Source organism: Pangasianodon hypophthalmus, chromosome 14, assembly GCF_027358585.1.
Source record: "Pangasianodon hypophthalmus isolate fPanHyp1 chromosome 14, fPanHyp1.pri, whole genome shotgun sequence".
Taxonomy (NCBI): domain Eukaryota; kingdom Metazoa; phylum Chordata; class Actinopteri; order Siluriformes; family Pangasiidae; genus Pangasianodon; species Pangasianodon hypophthalmus.
This window is the reverse complement of record NC_069723.1, coordinates 24,135,633-24,155,059: the sequence shown is the minus strand read 5'-3', so window position 1 is coordinate 24,155,059 and position 19,427 is coordinate 24,135,633. Positions and strand designations below refer to the sequence as shown.

Below are 19,427 nucleotides of genomic sequence, written 5' to 3'. Positions count from 1 at the left end.
TCTCTGTCTCTGTCTGTATTTTTATTTTCCTAAATGTTTATATTTTTATATTTATGCTCATAGTTTTCATAACTTTGTAGTTTCTCTTATATTTATGCTTCTCATTTCATAACTTTCTCTTTTCTCTTTTACTTTATCTTACCTTACAATGTTTACCTTATTAATATTATTATTATTTCTTGTATTTTATTGTTATTACTCAGCACCAGTACACCAAGACAAATCCCTTGTACATGTAAACCCACGGTACTTGGCAATAAAGGTGATTCTGATTCTGATAAAATAATAGCAGTGAAACTGAAAAAATAAATAATATTAATTAACAGTTTGGATTTTTTTTTTTTTTTGGATTGTCTGCCTTTATTTGGTGGCTTTGAATCTCACTCTTTGAATCTTTCTTTCTATCTATCTATCTATCTATCTATCTATCTATCTATCTATCTAAGCAGTGCTCATCTCCTGGCCAATTCCATGTCTACTGTGAAGCTTGGTGGTGGTAGTATCTGCAACAAGAGTAGGAATGCAGGATGTGTGTGCTTAACCTTAGCATACATTTAGTTTGAGGTAATCTACAACTCATTGTCAAAGTCCATGTGGGATGTGGGGTCACAACACAGGCAGGGAACATCAAACAAGGATAATCTATAATCTAAGAGAGCAATGAAGAACACGGTAACTGGAAAACTCAGAAATAAAGGCTTAAACCTAACGACAAGGATTGCATGATAAGACTTCACATTGAGACAATGAAACATCAGGCTTAAATGCACAAACTGAACTGAAAACAGCTGAGAACAATCATGACACAATAGGGAGATGAACCAATGAAGAGACAGAGGTGCAGAAAAGACTTGACTCAAAATAAAATGCACTTGAGAGGGGATTCATTACAGTATCATGCTGTGTGGATGTTTTCCAGCAGCAGGGACTCTGAGACTTGTCAGGATTCAGGAAAAGATGAACGGATCAAAGTTAAGAGATATGCTTGAGGAAAAATGTTCAGAAGCACTCAGGACCTCAGATTGGAGTCAATTTTCACCTTCCAGCATGACAGTGACCCAAAACACAACCAATACAATGTGTTGATATACAGGAATAATCTGAATGTTCTTGAGAGGCCTACCCAGAGCCTGAAACTGCATGAATCCAAATTAACATCTCTGGTGAGACCTGAAAATAGCAGTACAGCAACACTCCCAAACCCACATGACAGATCTTGAAAGGAACTTCAGGAAGCAAACGCAGAAGATCCTTGAATCCAGGTGTGCCAAGCTTGTAGCATCACATCTAAAGACATAATGTACTGAGTAAAGGGTCCGAATGTTATAAATTTTATATTTCCAGTATTATGTAAAACCACATTCAAATACACAACAAAGAACAAATCGAATTTCAATGAACCTGACTGTTTAAATCAGAAAGAATGCCCTGTTGTAAGGCTACACTTTTCCTTAAAAACCTAAACTCTCTCTCTTTAAAGACACACCCACTGTCTGTCACACTATAACCCACAGAGAACCAGGAAGAGAAAACGAAACTCAGAAAACTCAGACTCTCTCTCTCTCTCACGACAGAAAATGGCAGAAGCCAGTGTTTCAGTAGATCAGTTGTCAGTGGATCACTTCATCTGTCCAGTGTGTCTGGATCTCCTGAAGGATCCACTAGCTATTCCCTGTGGCCACAGTTTCTGTAAGGTGTGTATTAATTGCTTCTGGGATGAGGAAGATCAGAAGAAGGTCTACAGCTGCCCCCAGTGTAGAGAGACTTTCACTCCAAGGCCTGTTCTACGCAGGAACAACATGTTGGCTGAAGTAGTGAAGAAACTGAAGGAGACTGAACTCCAAGCTGCTTCTCCTGCTCACTGTTACGCTGGACCTGGAGATGTGGAGTGTGATTCCTGCATTGGGAGAAAACGTAAAGCTCTCAAGTCCTGTCTGGTGTGTCTGGCCTCCTACTGTGAAGATCATCTTCAACCTCACTATCAGTCTCAGGCTTTTAAGAAGCACGAGTTAGTTGAAGCCTGTGCAGAGCTCCAAGAGAAGATCTGCTCTGAGCACGACAAACTGATGGAGATCTACTGTCGTACTGACCAAAGCTTCATCTGTTTTTTGTGTACAATGGACAAACATAAAGGTCATGAAACAGTTGCAGCTAAAACAGAAAGAACTGAAAAACAGGTGAGAACTGGACATCATTGTTCTTTTCCAAATCTATTTATACAAATTCTATTTCTCATCTAATTTCTATTCAGTTGATTTAATTGGTTCTGTGACTGTCATTCACTGTGAAGTTAAGTTTTAATTACAGTTAAAGAGTCATATGTAAAGAAGTGTTAAACAGGGGAGAGCAGTGAGTGTACTCTAAACAGCAAACAGCCAACAACCTTCTTACAGCATTTTACAGCTAAAGTGCACATATGACTGTGTTAAAGCTCCATAACCTGGATATCACAGTGTTGAAGGTTAAATTATTTACAGTTTTCATTTTAGCAAAACTGTTTTGTTTTAGGTTTATTAGTTTCTAACATATTTTGTTTTAGACATGTTTATATTTATATATGCACACTCACTACACGGATCAGCCATAACTTTAAAACCACTGACAGGTGAAGTGAATAACATTGATTATCTTGTTACAGTGGCACCTGTAAAGGGGTGGGATATATTAGGCAGCGAGTGAACAGTAAGTTCTCAAAGTTGATGTGTTGGAAGCAGGAAAAATGGGCAAGTGTAAGGATCTGAGCGACTTTGACAAGTGCCAAATTGTGATGGCTAGACGACTGGGTCAGAGCATCTCCAAAACAGCAGGTCTTGTGGGGTGTTCCCGGTATGCAGTGGCTAGTACCTAACAAAAGTGATCAAAGGAATGACAACCGGTGAACTAGCGACAGGGTCATGGGCACCCAAAGCTCACTGATGCGCGTGGGGAGTGAAGGCCCGTCCGGTCCAATCCCACAGAAGAGCTACTGTAGCACAAATTGCTGAAAAAGTTAATGCTGGCTCTGATAGAAAGGTGTTAGAACACACAGTGCATCACAGCTTGCTGCGTATGGAGCTGTGTAGCTGCAGACGGGTCAGAGCGCCCATGCTGACCCTGTCCACCCCCGAAAATGCCTACAATGGGCATGCGAGCATCAGAACTGGCCCATGGAGCAATGGAAGAAGGTGGCCTGGTCTGATGAATCACATTTTCTTTTACATCATGTGGACGGCCGGGTGTATGTGCGTCACTTACCTGGGGAAGAGTCCCTAATGGCAGTGGCCTCATTCAGCAGGATAATGCGCCCTGCCACACTGCAAAAATTTGTTAAGGAATGTTTTGAGGAACATGACAAAGAGTTTCAAGGTGTTGACTTGGCCTCCAAATTCCCCAGATCTCAATCCGATCGAGCATCTTTGGGATGTGCTGATCCACGGAGGCCCCACCTCGCAACTTACAGGATTTAAAGAATCTGCTGGTAACGTCTTGGTGCCAGATACCACAGCACAGCTTCAGAGGTCTTGTGGAGTCCATGCCTCGATGGATCAGAGCTGTTTTGTTGGCACAAAAGGGACCTACGCAATATTAAGCAGGTGCTTTTATTGTTATGGCTGATCAGTGTATATATACTGTGTAATAGCACTGGAATGTATAAAATCTGTTTAAGGTCTCATTTGAGAGTACAGACCACACCCCCAACTAAACGAAATAAGAAGTGATAGTGGAACTGAGCTCTGGGCAGCTTCTGCAAAAACCAGGTTCCACAGAGCTGTAAGTCAAATTGACACTTCTTTTCCAAGATCCCATATAGCTGTCCTGTCTGCATGTAGCAGTCCGGGTAATCAGGGTTGAGGTGGATCCGGAGCCTATCCTGGTAACAGCAGGGGCAGGATGGGAGAATTCACTCAGGATGGGATGCCGTTTCATTGCAGGGCAACAAACACACATTCACACACTCGTTCACACCTAGGGGCAATTTAGGATAGCCAATCCACCTACCTGCATGTTTGTGGGAGGTGGAAGGAAACTGGAGAACCCAGAGGAAACCCACACAACCATGGGGAGAATAGGCAAAACTCCACACAGACATTAACCCGAGCTCAGGATCGAACTCAGGACCCTGGAGTGTGTAGCTGTAACACTATTCACGGTGTTAATTTTGAGCAACGAGGGTTCAGGCATGGTCTTTCTCACAATCTATTTTGTAACCCCATTTAATGGTCTATGGGTAAAAAAATAAGAACTTTATCTCTGTGAATGTGAGTGGATTCATGGTGTGTTTCTGAAAACTGTTTTAGGTTGAGTTATACTGATTCTGGAAAGTTTGAATCGCCGCAGAGAGTCCAGTCAGAACTCGGCGTCATTCACTAGATGGGGGACGCTGAAACCCGATGTTCACTGATGGTTACTTTAATAAGGTGGAATTGGGTGTGGTTTTGAATGTATGCACAGGACCTTAAAGAAGTAAACCTGACTATGAATGTGGATGTTACCAGTGAACAAATAAATGTCTAACTATCATGAGTCCAGATGTGCACTGTGCATGTCTCTCCTCTCTAAATTCACTGAGGAAAAAAAGGAAACAGTGATGACACACACTGCTCTAAGATCAGTCTGTCCGAGAATCCCATTTAAAGTGACAGCTGACTTTTTAACAATTTCAGTACAGTGAAATAGGTGAACTACCTTGGTGTTTCTGTAACAGAAATAACATTGATATTTCAACCAGCTGCCATTTTCACAGAAAACCATGTAAACTTATCATGTAATAAGTGGTGAAAAAAATGAACATAGAAGTTACTTTATTTTAGATCTCTTTTTATTTTAGTTAGTTTTAGAGACAATATTTCTAGTTTTCATTTAAATTTTATTTAAATTTTTTTGTAAATGTTTATTTTATTATTATTATTATTATTATTATTTGCTACAATTCTGTAGAACATAATTAAATATATTTAAAATGTTATTTTATTTGGTCTCAGAATGAGCTAAAAGAGGAGCAGATGAAATCCCAGCAGAGGATCCAGGAGAAGCAGAAGAAGGTGCAGGAGCTGAAACAGACTGTGGACACTATTAAGGTGAGGAGTGAACAGAGAGATTCTCCTAAACACACACACACACACACACAACGAGAGATAGAGAGAGGGTTTATCTTTATAAAGATTCCCCCTCTAGACGTGTATGTGTGTGTGTGTGTGTGTGTGTGTGTCCTAACAGAGGCGTTCACAGGCAGCAGTAGATGACAGTGAGAAGATCTTTACTGAGCTGATCAGCTCCATGAAGAAAAAGCGCTCGGAGGTGAAGAAGTTGATCAGAGCTCAGGAGGAAGCTGAACTGAGTCGAGCTGAACGACTCCTGAAGCAACTGGAGCAGGAGATTGCTGATCATAAGAAGAGAGTCACTGAGCTGGAGCAGCTTTCACACACACACGATCACATCCACTTCCTCCAGGTAACACTCACTGTCTGATCTACAGAGGCCGCTGTTCCTCACAAAGTTTCCTCCTAAAAGCTAATTACAGCAACAATAAATGTTCCTGTCTGAGATCACAAGTGTGACTTTGTGTCTGATTCAGTCTCAGATTCATTTGTACCTCTCCTACACTTTTCTCCTTCTTTATTATGTGTTTCCTCTCTGTAGAGTTTCCCGTCTCTCTGTGTTCCTCCTGGATGTGAGGACTCACCCAGCATCACTGTCAATCAACATCTCTCATTTGATGGAGTGAGGAAATCTCTCTCAGATCTGAAAAAACAAGTCGAGGAAATCTGTGAGAAGGAATTCAACAAAATCCGTCCACAAGGTAAACAAGCAAACATTTGTTCTGCATCACAGTAAAGAGAGCCATAAAATTCATATAACAGTAATAAGCAGTAAGCATTAACAAGACTGCAGAAAACCACAAAGTATTAGCATTAGCCTTGAAAACTACATATGAAAATGAAAACTTGCAGATAAATTTACCAGATAAACAGGACTTTAGTCGCAAATCCACAAACTAATTTTACTGAACCATAACAAATATTATGAACATTAAATAATAACTGAGGCTTTAATTCCTAAAAGTCCATCAGAGTATAATTTTTCATGTTCATGCTTTAAAGTGATTTCATGTCATTTTTCCTTCTCCATTTTGTCTCTGTGTCTCACAGTTGCAGCAGTTCAGATGATTTTACCCTCACAACTGAAGAGCAGAGAAGATTTTCTGCAGTGTAGGTGTAAAACATACACACACACACACACACACACACACATTACATTTGATATATGGCAGCATTGGACAGACACATACAAGTGTCTCTCATACACATCTAACTTATAGACACTGCTGCTGCTGTAATGTGTGAATTTCCCTCTGGGATTAATAAAGTTATCTTTCTCTCTATCTACACACAAACACTCACACACACACACAGTGTGTAAACATGTTTGTATTATTTATCTAAATCTGACCCATATTTACCTGAAGACTGATGTTGGGTAATATTTAAAATATTTCAAACAGACCAGCATTAGGAAGATAGAAACACAGGCAGGTGTCTCATACACACTTATTATAAATCCTTTGATTAACAACTAACTTACTGACATTTTATTACTTTAGATTTCTGTTATCTGACTCTGGATCCCAACACAGTGCATCCTGAACTCATTCTAATGGAGAACAAGAAAGTGTTGAAATGCAGTGACACAGTACAGCAATACTGTGAACATCCAGAGAGATTTGACACCAGGATTCAGGTGTTGTGTAAGGAGAGTGTGTGTGGACGCTGTTACTGGGAGGTGGAGTGGAGCGGTGATGTGGAAATATCAGTCTCATATAAAGAGATCAGCAGAAAAGGATGGGGTGAGGAGTGTGGGTTTGGATGCAACAGTCAGTCCTGGGCTCTGGCGTGTTCTTCTTCCTCGGTCTCTTTCTGGCACAACTACATTGAGACTGAGCTTCAAGGTCCAGCGTCCTCCAGAATAGGAGTGTATGTGGATCACAGTGCAGGAACTCTGTCCTTCTACAGCGTCTCTGACACGATGAGGCTCCTCCACAGAGTCCACACCACATTCACTCAGCCTCTATACGCTGGGTTCTGGATAGATTATTACTCAGTTGTGAGGTTATGTGATCCAATGAAAAAAATGAAATGTTGTTAAAGTGTTTAGAAATATTATAACTGTCTTTAATCATTTTCTGGTCAAGAGTCCAGTTAATATACAGTGCACTGAGAACCCTGCCTCATCCATCTACAAAAATAATACTTTTAAAATATGGATTAAATACAGACTTATTTTGCTGTTTTTGGAATCTAGTCTTATATAGATTATTTTTAATAAATCGTTATTTTGTGTGAGATGATTTTGTCATGTATGAAAATTTTTCGAACAGGCTATATGGTTTATATAATTATTGACTATAGAATATTTTATCAAGAAAAATCTGTTGATGGTAATTATCCTGCAATTTAACCCTGTTTAACTGAATGAATTTAAACTTTTTTCATATTTCGTATTATTTCATAGTGGCACAAATAGTGAGGAGCTTTATTCTAGTAAACTAAACTAAAATTCCCAGCTTTTGCTGCTTTTAAATAGAAAATCCACTCCTTAATATAACTTATAAGACCATATCAGAATCATGACTATTCCAACAAAATAAAACATATTTAATTAAAGCATTTATGACCATAACCTTAATATAACATGCTAAAACACAGACAGATATTTGGGAAGGCAGGAAGACATGGGGGTGTGTCTAATTTGCATATTCATGCATATTCATAGCTCCTGGTGTTATTCATGTACAGAAATGTTCTCAGGCTACATTTCTCAGGATTATGTTAAAGGTCTAAAATAACATGTTCAGGGCTACAAAGTGTTAAAGTGCACTTGTGTAATGTGTACTTGTTAACATTCAGTGTGTTAAACCAAATATGTACTAAACCGCACTTACACAAAGTGGTAAAGTGATGAACTCGGAGCTCAGAGTGTTGAATCAAACTTGTGTTTTTAATCAAAAATGATTTAATAAATTGATGGCGTGTACAGTCTGGAGGTGTTAGTCACCTCTCCAGGACAGGAAGTAGTTCTGCCCCAGTGTGAAACTGTTACAGGAACTGGCTGATTCCATGCCAGACATTGTCAAGAACTTCTGCAAAACAAAGGATGGCAAACTAAATACTAAAACACTGGAACTGCGGTCTTTAATAAAGCCATTATTATGTGTCCAAATACTTTTTTTGAACAATATATCTATTATTTTTACATCTTTAAACCTAACAGTGTATTTTTTGGGAAATGTTTTGCTTGAAAAGTGTGCTTGTGGTATCTTTCTTTCAAATAAATACCACTTGGTTTGACATGTTGTTTTCATGTTGTTTTCTAATGCAGTAAAATTCATACATTTATGTTTAGCTTAAGTGTCCCAATAGTTTTTTTGGGCCACTATATCTCTTATTTATCTATCTAATATATATATATATATATATATATATATATATATATATATATATATATATATATATATGAATATATATAAACAAATGATAAAACTGAGTAAATATTTATTCCTACACATTTTGACAAACTACAAGCAATATCCCTGTCCTGCTTTGTCATATAATGTGTTTTTTAAGGTTTAAACAGCAAATAAACATTAGGCACTTTGGATTGTGATGCTAATTACTTGAAGTTAGCAAACATGCTAACATGACAGGTTTCTCCTAGCTTAGAAAGCTAACTAGTGAAGTCAGATTTCATCCACTCTGCTTTTACATTTCGGAATTAAGGACTTAAAACATGTCGTTTTCTATCAGAATGGTTGATTTTCTGTACATGTTTTGGAAACTTAAAGCAGATATGAATTCTCTCTATCCGTTTCTGTGTCCCTGAACTGCCGGTAAAGCTGACCAGTTACAGCGCGCGTGAACACCGCAGCAACCGCCACCTACTTCCGGTTACAGATTTTAAACTAAAAGTGACGGTTACACTGGGATTTTAAAAAAATGACAGCTCTGTGCAAATGTTTGTGCACCCAAATGAAGAGAACAAACAAATTTAATTTATAGAAGCCAGAACAGAAGTTTCTTATTTTTCACAGGTGTTCCTTCATTATCACAACTAACAAAAATGATCAAACAAACAAAATCTAAATTATATTAATCAGATATGTCTATCTATCTATCTATCTATCTATCTATTCACCTTCCAACATGACAATGACCCAAAATACATCCATGACAATGTGCTGGGACAAGTGTGTTAATATTCTTGATATAGCCCAGCCAGCACCTGGAATCCAGTCTGACAGAGCTTAAGAGGTTCCACAGAGACAAAATCCAGAGAAGATCTGTGGATCCTGGTGGGCCAAGCTTGTAGCGTCACACTTACGAAGACTTGATGTACTGAGAAAAGGTTCTGAATGCTGTAAATTGATGTAGCACATTCAAATACACAACAAAAACAAATCAGATTTCAATTAGTCTCACTCTTTAAATCACAGAGAAGCTTCTTTACAACAAAAACATTGGTGTTGTGAAGCCAGAGGTGTTGCTACCAATTGCCTGGGGCCCCACAACCTGAGAGGGCCCACGAAGGGGGCAGGGTACTATCTCGTCTGAAGACTCATTTATGCTCCTGCGCCACCCCTTCATACTTGAGTCGCACGAGATTTAATTCTTGAAAATGAAGAGGACATACGTATCTGGCAGCCAGAAGTGCAAGAGAAAACAAGAAGAGGAGGAAAAGAGGAAACAGGACAGCGGTAAGTGATAATGACGAATGAATTAAAGATAATTAAAGACAAACATACCCAAATCTTCTCCAATTTCAGTTTTATTTCACTTTTTTTATTTGCAAGATGAATTATTGGTAATAGTTAGCTAGGGTTAGCATGTTTTGAGGAGTGTTAGTGTTGAGTAGTGGGCTGAAATGCAATAGGTGGTACCGGGAAGTGTGATACATGGTGTGTGATGCGCACAACACCGGCAGCACCGTATTCCTATTTGTAAAACACACCATGAAGCTGTATAAAAATAAACATTTTATGTTCTGATAGATGTGTTTATAGTACCATTAAGGGTCGCTACAGAGGATCATTGGTCCACATGTTTGGCCCAGGTTTTACGCCGGATACTCTTCCTGACGCAACCCTTCCATTTTATCTGGGCTAGTTACTGGCACTGAGAGTGCACTCCCGGTGGCTGGGTTGGTTCCCTGCCCAGGAACTACTTTTAAATGTACATTTTATAATTATATCTCTGGGTAACATGAAGACATAATAACAACAAAAATCTATCAGATGGGCCCCATGCATTTATTTTGTCTGGGGCCCCCACATAATCTAGGTTTGCCTCTGTGTGTAGCTACACACTCTCCTTTAAAGCCTGAAGTCCCTCTCTCTTTAAAGCCACGCCTACTCTCTCTGTCACACTACAATGCACACTGAACCAGAAAGTCATTTCAAAGAAACTCAGAAAACTCAGACTCTCTCTCTCTCTCTTTTGTGCAGTGTGTGCATGAAAATGGCCAATATTTCAGTAAATCACTTCACCTGTCCAGTGTGTTGGAATCTCCTGAAGGATCCTGTAACTATTCCCTGTGGCCGCAGTTTCTGTAAGGTGTGTATTAATGGCTGCTGGGATCAGGAGGATGTGAAGGGTGTCTACAGCTGCCCCCAGTGTAGAGAGACTTTCACTCCAAGGCCTGTTCTACGCAGGAACAACATGCTGGCTGAAGTGGTGGAGAAACTGAAGAAGACTGAACGCCATGCTGCTTCTCCTGCTCACGTTCCTGGAGATGTGGAGTGTGATTTCTGCATTGGGAGAAAACACAAAGCTGTCAAGACCTGTCTGGTGTGTCTGGCCTCCTACTGTGAAGATCATCTTCAACCTCACTATCAGTCTCCTGCCTTTAAGAAGCACAAGTTGGTTGAAGCCTGTGCAGAGCTCCAAGAGAAGATCTGCTCTGAGCACGACAAACTGATCGAGATCTACTGTCGTACTGACCAAAGCTTCATCTGTTATCTGTGTACGATGGATCAGCACAGAGGCCATGACACTGTTGCAGCTAAAGCAGAAAGAACTGAAAAACAGGTAAGAACTTGACGTCATTATTCTTTTCCAAGTCAGTTTATACAAATTCAGTTGGTTTAATTGGATAGATGTCTGTTATTCACTGTGAAGTGAAAGTTTTATTTAAAGTGTTGTTGGCTGTTGGTAAGGAACTGTTAAACAGGTCAGACTAGTCAGTGTAGCTTTGAACACCCAACAACATTCTTACGGCATTTTACACACATGACTGTGTTAAAGCTCTGTAACAATGTTAAAAGATGTTGATGTTGATATCATTTTCAGTTGACATTTGAAACTCTGTTTTGTTATAGTTCTGTTAATTTTGAATAGATTTTATTTTAGACATGCTTTTTTCAAGTTTATGTTTATATACAGTGCCTCCCCCCAAACCCCGTCACAAGTGTGACTTTGGTCTGATTCAGTCTAAGATTCATTTGTACCTCTCCTACACTTTTCTCCTTCTCTATTATGTGTTTCCTCTCTGTAGAGTTTCCCGTCTCTCTGTGTTCCTCCTGGATGTGAGGACTCACCCAGCATCACTGTCAATCAACATCTTTCATTTGATGGAGTGAGGAAATCTCTCTCAGATCTGAAAATACAAGCTGAAGAAATCTACGAGGAGGAATTCAACAAAATCCGTCCACAAGGTAAACAAGCAAACATTTGTTCTGCATCATTACAGAAATAAGATAAAATCACAAAGCATTAGCATTAGCCCTGGAAATTACATCGAGATGAATTTAACCGACAAACAAAGAAAATGGAACTTAACCACAAATCCACAAACTAATATTATTGAACTTCACATGTAACAAATATTATGAACATTAGATAAGAACCAAGGCCTTATTTCCTACATAAAGTCCATCAGAAAATAAAAAACACATATTGTCAGAACTTTAGCTGGGAAAATTAATTGCTTGTTCTCATGTTTTAAGATTTTGAGGTGTCACTCATTCTTACATTGAAATGCTGCGCAGTGTTATTACATTTTTGACCAACATCTTGGTTGAAGCTCTAAATCCAGCAGAACTCCTTGGAGACATGTCTGACACAGAGCAGTGAGGAATCAAATTTTTTTATCTTCATGCCTAAAGCTGTTTTCCATATTTGTCTCTCTGTGTCTCCACAGCTGCAGCAGTTAAGATGATTTCACCCTCAGAACCAAAGAGCAGAGAAGATTTTCTGCAGTGTAGGTGTAACACACACACACACACACACTACATTTCATATAGGGCAGCATTGGACAGACACAGACATGTGTCTCACACACACATCTAACTTATAGACATTTTATTGTTTTAGATTTCTGTTATCTGACTCTGGATCACAACACAGCATATCCCGAACTCATTCTGTGTGAGAAGGACAGAACAGTGACACGCACTGGGTTACAACAGCGATACTCGGATCATCCAGAGAGATTTGACTCCAGGACCCAGGTGTTGTGTAAGGAGAGTGTGTGTGGACGCTGTTACTGGGAGGTGGAGTGGAGTGGTGATGGTGTGTCCATTTCAGTCTCATATAAAGAGATCAGCAGGAAAGGACAGGGTCATGAGTGTTTATTTGGATTCAACAGTCAGTCCTGGAGTCTGGAGTGTACTTCTTCCTCTGTCACTTTCCGACACGACAAAATTGAGACTGTGCTCAGAGTTCCATCATCCTCCAGAATAGGAGTGTATGTGGATCACAGTGCAGGAACTCTGTCCTTCTACAGCGTCTCTGACACGATGAGGCTCCTCCACAGAGTCCACACCACATTCACTAAGCCTCTATACGCTGGGTTCTGGATGTGGACTTCTAACTCAACTGTGAGCTTATGTGATCCAAAATGAAATGTTTGTAAAAGTGTTTAGTAAAATTATTAAAAACTGAGGTGTCAGATTTTATTTCTCCCTGAGCTACAATGGCACATGGTGTGAAGAAACTGTAATGATAATGCTAAACAGGTTTTTAAAAATCTATTAAAAATAACAACATCACAACAATTTGTTCAATTTGCACAAGAATCCAGATGCTTTGTATGACACTTGAAACTGAGCTCAGGTGCATTCTGTGATCATCTTAGAGATGTTTCTACAACTTTATTAAATGACTGATGTAGGAGAAATTGATCTGTTTATTATACAGGAAGCAGTAGAAATGTGAGGTACCGTCAGGTCCATTAATATTTGGACATTTTTAGGTTATTTTTATTTTAGCTGTCTACCACATTATATTGGAGTTGAAATTAAATAAAAAAATAAAAATTTTAATGCAGGCTTTGAGAGAGTGTTCAGGTGGGATTTTGTCCCATTCTTCTACATAGACAGTCTTTTAATATTTTAGAGTCCAAGGGGCCCACTGGTGAACTTTGATCTTCAGTTCATTACACAATTCTATTGGGTTTAAATCTGGTGCTTGACTGGACCATTCCAACACCTTTATTATCGTCCTGTGGAACCAATTGAGAGTCTCCTTTACAGTATGGTTTGGATCATTGCCCTGCTGGAAGGTCCACCTGCATCTCATCCTCATCATCCTGGTGGATGGCAACAGATTCTTCTCAAAATTTTCCTGGTACATGGTTCCATTCACTTTCCTTTCGATAATTTGGACTCTGCCGGTACCATGAGAAGAGTATCAGCCCTGTACCTTTAAGCTTCTGTATAGTGGCCTCTACTAACTTATTCCAGGTTCTGTGAGTGGTAGAGTCAGGGATGTTAGGAACAATCACCTCTGTCGTAAGGCTTTTGAAGATTCCTTTGTGTTGCTCTGTTTTATATTCAGGGGAATGTATGGGAGTAGTGATGGGCCATGCTGACACAGACTTAAGAAGGAATGATGGCCCTTGGCTCCATCTGTTTGGTACTGATAGTTCCGAAAGAGTTCTACCTAGGGTGAGGTCATCTGCTGGGTTACTGCTGGAGTCCATGTATCGTCAGGTACATCCTGCACTCATCTCTTAGATTTCAGCTATTCTAGTAGAGTAGTGGAATCTGTCCATAGTATCACTTTACTGATCTCAGTATCTAAGAATTTGGCTAATTGAGCACCATTCACGGATACACATAACTCTAGCCGGGGAATGGTAAGGCATCACTTAGGGGCAACTCTATATCTTTCTAGGATGAAGGCTAACTGGATATGACCTTTGTGGTCCTCAGTACGTAGGTAGGCGTCGGATCCATAAACTCGCTCAGAAGCATCACAAAAGATCTATTTGATGGTGTGAGACTGATCAGTGTCTGATAGGACACAATGGGGAAGGGTAATACTAGCTAAAGTAGGAAGTTCTCCCTCCCATTCATTCCAGGATCTCAAAAGGTCATCAGGAAAATTTGGGTCATCCCATTCTCTCTGCTTGTCCCATAATCTCTGACCTAGAATTTTGGCTTGTGTGGTGAATGGAAGTATGAAACCTACGGGGTCGTACTGGGTTGCTAGTACCTTGTAAATGTGTTGAAGAGTACATAGTCCAGGTTTCATTGGGCAGGTCTTATACCCAAGGATGTCTCATCTGCAATGCCACCTTAAACCTACTGAGGATTCTTGATAGTCAGTATGATCTTGCGATACCCACAGTTCTGTACTGTTGGATCTTGTTCTCTCTTAGTGTTTTTAAATCTTCTCTTAAAACATACTTTTTTGGGGTAGCTTTTATGGGATCCATGTGATTAATTTGCTTTTATTTATACTGGCTCTGTTAAGAATGGTTCTTATTTCTATCTTTGTATTTTATCTCTGCTTGTATTTTATTTCATTGTATCGTTTTAATTTGCATTTCACTGTAACTTAATTCATGTAAAGTGCTTTGAGATGCTACTTTAAAGGCGCTATATAAAATAAAGTTTATTATTATATTATTATTATTGTTTCTGTCAGTAGGTGGTTCACCACAGTGGGATCATTACTTGCCCACTGGCAAAGAAGGGGCAGAGTTTGTCTACTAGCTGTCTCGCTTCTTGAGGTGGTAGTCTCTGCAAGCAATTGTCCACATAAAATTTCATTTCCACAGTGGTTCTGACACTGTCATCAGGAGTACTGTGATCTATAACATGCCTCTTTATAGCATAAATGGCACAACACAGACTACATGTGGTGCCAAATGGTAACACTTGCCGCTCGTAGATATCTGGGGGTTTAGATCTGTTCAAGTCTCACCATACAAAGTGGAGAAGATGCCTATCTTCTAGGAGAAGATGAACCTGGTGGAACATCCCCTTGATGGACCTAAGACTGGTCCTGGCAGTAGGTAGTTTTCCAGGTTATTCAGCCTCTCTGTTCTGGTGGAAGCTTAGACAGAGGTCGAGCCACATAGGATCTACAAGAAAGTTCAACATCTCCTTCAGTTCCTTTTGTCTTAAGGAATCCTACTAGTGCTTGGATTTGAAGGGCAAAGCGTTCAAAACCTACAGTGTCTCCAGGCTGGATATCTGAGAAGTCCATAATGGCAGAAATTTTGCTCAAAGCAAGTTGGTGAGGTCAACCGCACCTTTCAATGAGTTCTGCCAGGGTATCTGAATAGGGAGTAGGTGAATTTAAAAAAGAATCAGCTATGAGACGAGCGTTGGTTAATTTTAGGTGATCCACCAGAACTTGACACTTAAATAGCTCTGTGGCATCATCAGGTAGTAGGTTACCCAAGGCTAATTTGAGACGGCCAAATTTGCCATGGTCTTGATGAGTAAAATCTGGAATGGTCGGCTGCGGACCTCTATAAATTATCTTTTGCCCTGTAGTATTAATATAAATCCCTAACAGGTTAGCTTATGCTAAGTGCAGCTCGCTGGAGTAATGAGCAGGAGATGTGGAGAGAATAGGGGCTCTCCTCTCTATCTTTGGTTGCCATGTGCCCTGAGAATCTCTGTAAGTGGTCAGCAATGCCTAAGGCAAGCTGAACTGCTATACTATCTGAAACAAAGGCATCTAAGTAAGGCTGAATAAAAGGAAAGCATGATGTGCATAACTGTCTGTAGCTAGGATCTCGTTTCTTAGGGGTAGGCAGTTGATGTGGTGCAGGTACTGTAAAAGCTCTAAGGGCCTGTGTGGGCACAGGAGTCTCTTGCTTTCTGCTTGCTGATCTAGGCAAGGGAACAGGTGGGGTTAATGCTTGGGACTGTGGCCTAGGAACAGGAAATGACCTCTGGCTGAGCGACTGGTTAATCAACATCTCTTGCAAGCTTTTCTGGATCTCTATAAGTTGGCTAGTCTCTTCCTTCATGGATAACTGGGCGGCACAGAGGAGTTGATTCTCTTGTTCCAGATCATGCACTGTTCCTTGGATGTCAGGAGGTAAGGAACGTGTCTACCTCTGAGGACTGTACTCACCTTCCTTGCTCCACCGATCTGTAGTAAGGTTCCAAGGCCCTGTAGGTAGGTGCTGTGATTCTAACGAATCAGGTGATCTAATGGTCCCCTTTCTTTCTGAGCTATAACGACTGGATACATGAAGATTAGTCATAGGAGTGTATCTGTCATCATCATCCTGCTGATAATCTTCTGGCCCATGTGGTTGCTGTTTTGACTGAGGTAATAGGACATTAGCTCTAGGCAGCCCAGCATACTGCACTTCGAAATCTTGAAGGTAGGCTGGTTGTGAAGAATAGTTATGGTTTTTCATTATAGCTCTTCTTACTTTTTATATTAATAGTATGGTATGGTATGTAAATTTCAGACTTACTGGAGCATGTTAAACAGTTCTCCCTAGACAATTCTCTGATCTCGCCTGCTTACTGCAGGCAACCTTGGGGTAACCATGGACAATCAACTGTCCTTCTCCTCTCACATTGCTAATCTAACACGCTCATGTCGATTTCTCCTTTATAACATCAGAAGAATTCGTCCGTTTCTTTCCTCACAGGCCACACAGGTGCTTGTTCAGTCCCTTGTCATTTCAAGACTGGACAACTGCAACTCAATCCTGGCAGGTCTGCCTCTGAGCGCCATTTGTCCTCTGCAACTGATCCAGAATGCAGCTGCACGATTGGTTTTCAACCTTCCTAAATTTTCCCACACCACCCCATTGCTGCGCTCCCTCCACTGGCTTCCTGTAGCTGCCCGCATCAGATTTAAAACACTGATGCTCGCCTACAAAGCCAAAAACGGACCAGCACCCACTTATCTCAAAGCACTTATCACACCTCGAGCGCCACCACGCTCCCTCCAATCCTCCTATCCTCTAGCACTGCTCGACTGGTCCCACAATCTCTCAGGGTACAAGGAAGGCATGCATCGAGACTCTTCTCTGTTCTGGCACCAAGGAGGTGGAATGAACTTCCCCTAGATATCCGAACAGCTGAGTCACTGGCAGTCTCCTAGTTTGTGACCTAGCGAGCCAATATCAGAATGTATTTTTGATAGACTTCAAAGCACTATTGTAAGTCGCTCTGGATAAGGGCATCTGCCAAATGCCATAAATGTAAATGTAAATGTTCTTAAGATTCATGTGTTATGAAAACCTCCTTACAATACATCTATTGTGAATTGGAATGTGTTTGCCAGGGCCTAAGAGATAGTTTTATCTGTGTGCTGACCTTGAGTTTGCAGTCTGGGTAAGATGTTTTAAGATGTTTCTGTGGTATGTCATTGAGTTGAGGACTGAACGTTGAAGGGACAACACCAAGTTGAGGACTGAACATTGAAGGGACAACACCCAATTTAGGATAACACCTGTGTATGTACATGAAGCTTCAATAAAACTATTCCTTGTCTAAAAGTTTGTGCCTGCTTGCATCTTTTTAAGAAGAAACCCAGAAAATTACTTCACAATCCATCAGTTGACAATCTGGATGTCTAGGGTATGCACCTTGTAATTGATACTCTGAGCTCTGATCCTCTGACATCATTTGTCCAGGGTAGACACAACATCTGGCTCGAAGGACCAAAATATTTCAGAGGTTTAGGTAAAGACTGTATAAGCACTGGAACAGGTCAGTTTGTATCCACACTGGTGTGTCGGTAAGAACACGTGAGACACAGTCGAACCACGGTTACAGTTTACTAATGTTCTTCAAATTATTCACATCACAGACAAACCACAGGGTATTTCCATTTCCAATATAATTCTCCAACAGATATCGAATTGCTAAGGAGGTATTATGGATTCAGAATGGTATCTTTGAGTGGTAACAGTGAGTGGTATTTTGTCATTAACTTGTTCACATGTAAGTCCACTATTTACACAAATAGCGATATTAAATCTGCCTCAGAGCTTTCACAGTTCGTCTGTCACTGGCAGTTCGTCTGTCACTGACTGAGGTCACTCAGTAACGAGCGCTCTGATTGGACAAATCCTTCTTAACAGGTACCCTATAGCGCCTCCCAGAGGGAAGCTTATTGAATTCACTAAATAAGGGATGGAAGCCATTTCTAAAGATCTACTCAGTTTCCAGCCTGTTAAAAAAAACATATTAATCTCAGCTAGCTGTCTCTGTGATTTCCCTATAATTTTCTCTGCCATAATAACAATTCTAGACTTTTTTTCTATTCTTTACACCAGTAAGGCCTTACCAAGTAGAGATGCTCTTAAATTAGAGATAGAAGTAGATGAAATAGAGATAAATAGAGTTGTTCTCTTAATTAAGAATTTGTATGCCAGCTCCAATGTAAAACTATTTTTTAAAAGTATATTTTTTATATATATATATATATATATATATATATATATATATATATATATATATATATATATGTATGTATATTCAGAATTAGCTGTAAAATGTAGCCTATTATCAGGTAGAATACCTAAATATTTAAAATCCTCCACAGTTTCCACATATTGGTCATTAATTTTTACTTGGCTTAAGGAGCATGAAATATTTTTATTGCTGATAATTAACTCCTTGGTTTAACTTGTATTTTTAGCAAGAGAACTATTTGAGCACCAGTAATTTATCAACATAATTAAGATAAGATATGATTTTAAACACAGCCCTGTGGTGCTGTGTTTGAAATAAGTTCATTAGACATGCTACATTAAAAGACACTCATGTCATCATTCAGAGAGAAAGTCAGTTATCCATAGAATGATCCAGCCATGAACTCTAAGATCAGACAACCTTTGCAACAGTGTATGTTTTCATAGTGCTAAAAGCTATCCCGAAATCTATAAATAAAACTCTAGCATAACTTGTAGGCTTTTGCAAATGTTTTGCGATTGTATTTACTAATGTAATGCATCTCCAGTGCTTCGGCCCCATTTATAAGCAAATTGAAATCAGTCAGGGAAACATTAGATGATGAACTATAATTCTCTCCATACAATTATACTAAATACTAGTTAGAACAATTGGTCTAAAATCATTTATTTGTGATGCTCCTGGCTTTTTAGGTACTGGAATAATTGTGGATAATTTCCATAGCTTGGGGACTGTGTGTTCATCAAGTAGACATTGAAATAATTTTGTAATA

General features: G+C 39.7%; 2 protein-coding genes across 2 annotated transcripts; both read left to right on the top strand.

Moving 5' to 3' along the window:
- Positions 1–1,525: 1,525 nt before the first annotated feature.
- LOC113539308 (tripartite motif-containing protein 16) lies at positions 1,526–8,324 on the top strand. The gene is made up of 6 exons (XM_026935007.3): positions 1,526–2,177; positions 4,962–5,057; positions 5,197–5,430; positions 5,620–5,779; positions 6,129–6,188; positions 6,581–8,324. Exons 1-6 carry the CDS (start codon positions 1,578–1,580, stop codon positions 7,120–7,122), a joined length of 1,692 nt encoding a protein of 563 aa, XP_026790808.3. The 5' UTR covers positions 1,526–1,577; the 3' UTR covers positions 7,123–8,324.
- Positions 8,325–10,361: 2,037 nt separating this feature from the next.
- Positions 10,362–14,845, top strand: LOC113539321 (E3 ubiquitin/ISG15 ligase TRIM25-like). Its single transcript, XM_026935025.3, has 4 exons — positions 10,362–11,057; positions 11,524–11,683; positions 12,169–12,228; positions 12,342–14,845. The coding sequence occupies exons 1-4, from the start codon at positions 10,401–10,403 to the stop codon at positions 12,869–12,871; spliced, it is 1,407 nt and encodes a 468-aa protein (XP_026790826.3). The 5' UTR covers positions 10,362–10,400; the 3' UTR covers positions 12,872–14,845.
- Positions 14,846–19,427: the final 4,582 nt, after the last annotated feature.

What these genes read in the sequence shown, in the direction of transcription:
- LOC113539321 (XM_026935025.3), top strand. Translation starts at nt 10,401, where the DNA reads ATGCACACTGAACCAGAAAGTCATTTCAAAGAAACTCAGAAAACTCAG. An exon ending in CAGAAAGAACTGAAAAACAG is followed by an intron (nt 11,058 to 11,523) that starts GTAAGAACTTGA and finishes TCCTCTCTGTAG; the next exon opens with AGTTTCCCGTCTCTCTGTGT. An exon ending in CAACAAAATCCGTCCACAAG is followed by an intron (nt 11,684 to 12,168) that starts GTAAACAAGCAA and finishes GTGTCTCCACAG; the next exon opens with CTGCAGCAGTTAAGATGATT.
- LOC113539308 (XM_026935007.3), top strand. Translation starts at nt 1,578, where the DNA reads ATGGCAGAAGCCAGTGTTTCAGTAGATCAGTTGTCAGTGGATCACTTC. An exon ending in AGACTGTGGACACTATTAAG is followed by an intron (nt 5,058 to 5,196) that starts GTGAGGAGTGAA and finishes GTGTCCTAACAG; the next exon opens with AGGCGTTCACAGGCAGCAGT. An exon ending in CAACAAAATCCGTCCACAAG is followed by an intron (nt 5,780 to 6,128) that starts GTAAACAAGCAA and finishes TGTGTCTCACAG; the next exon opens with TTGCAGCAGTTCAGATGATT.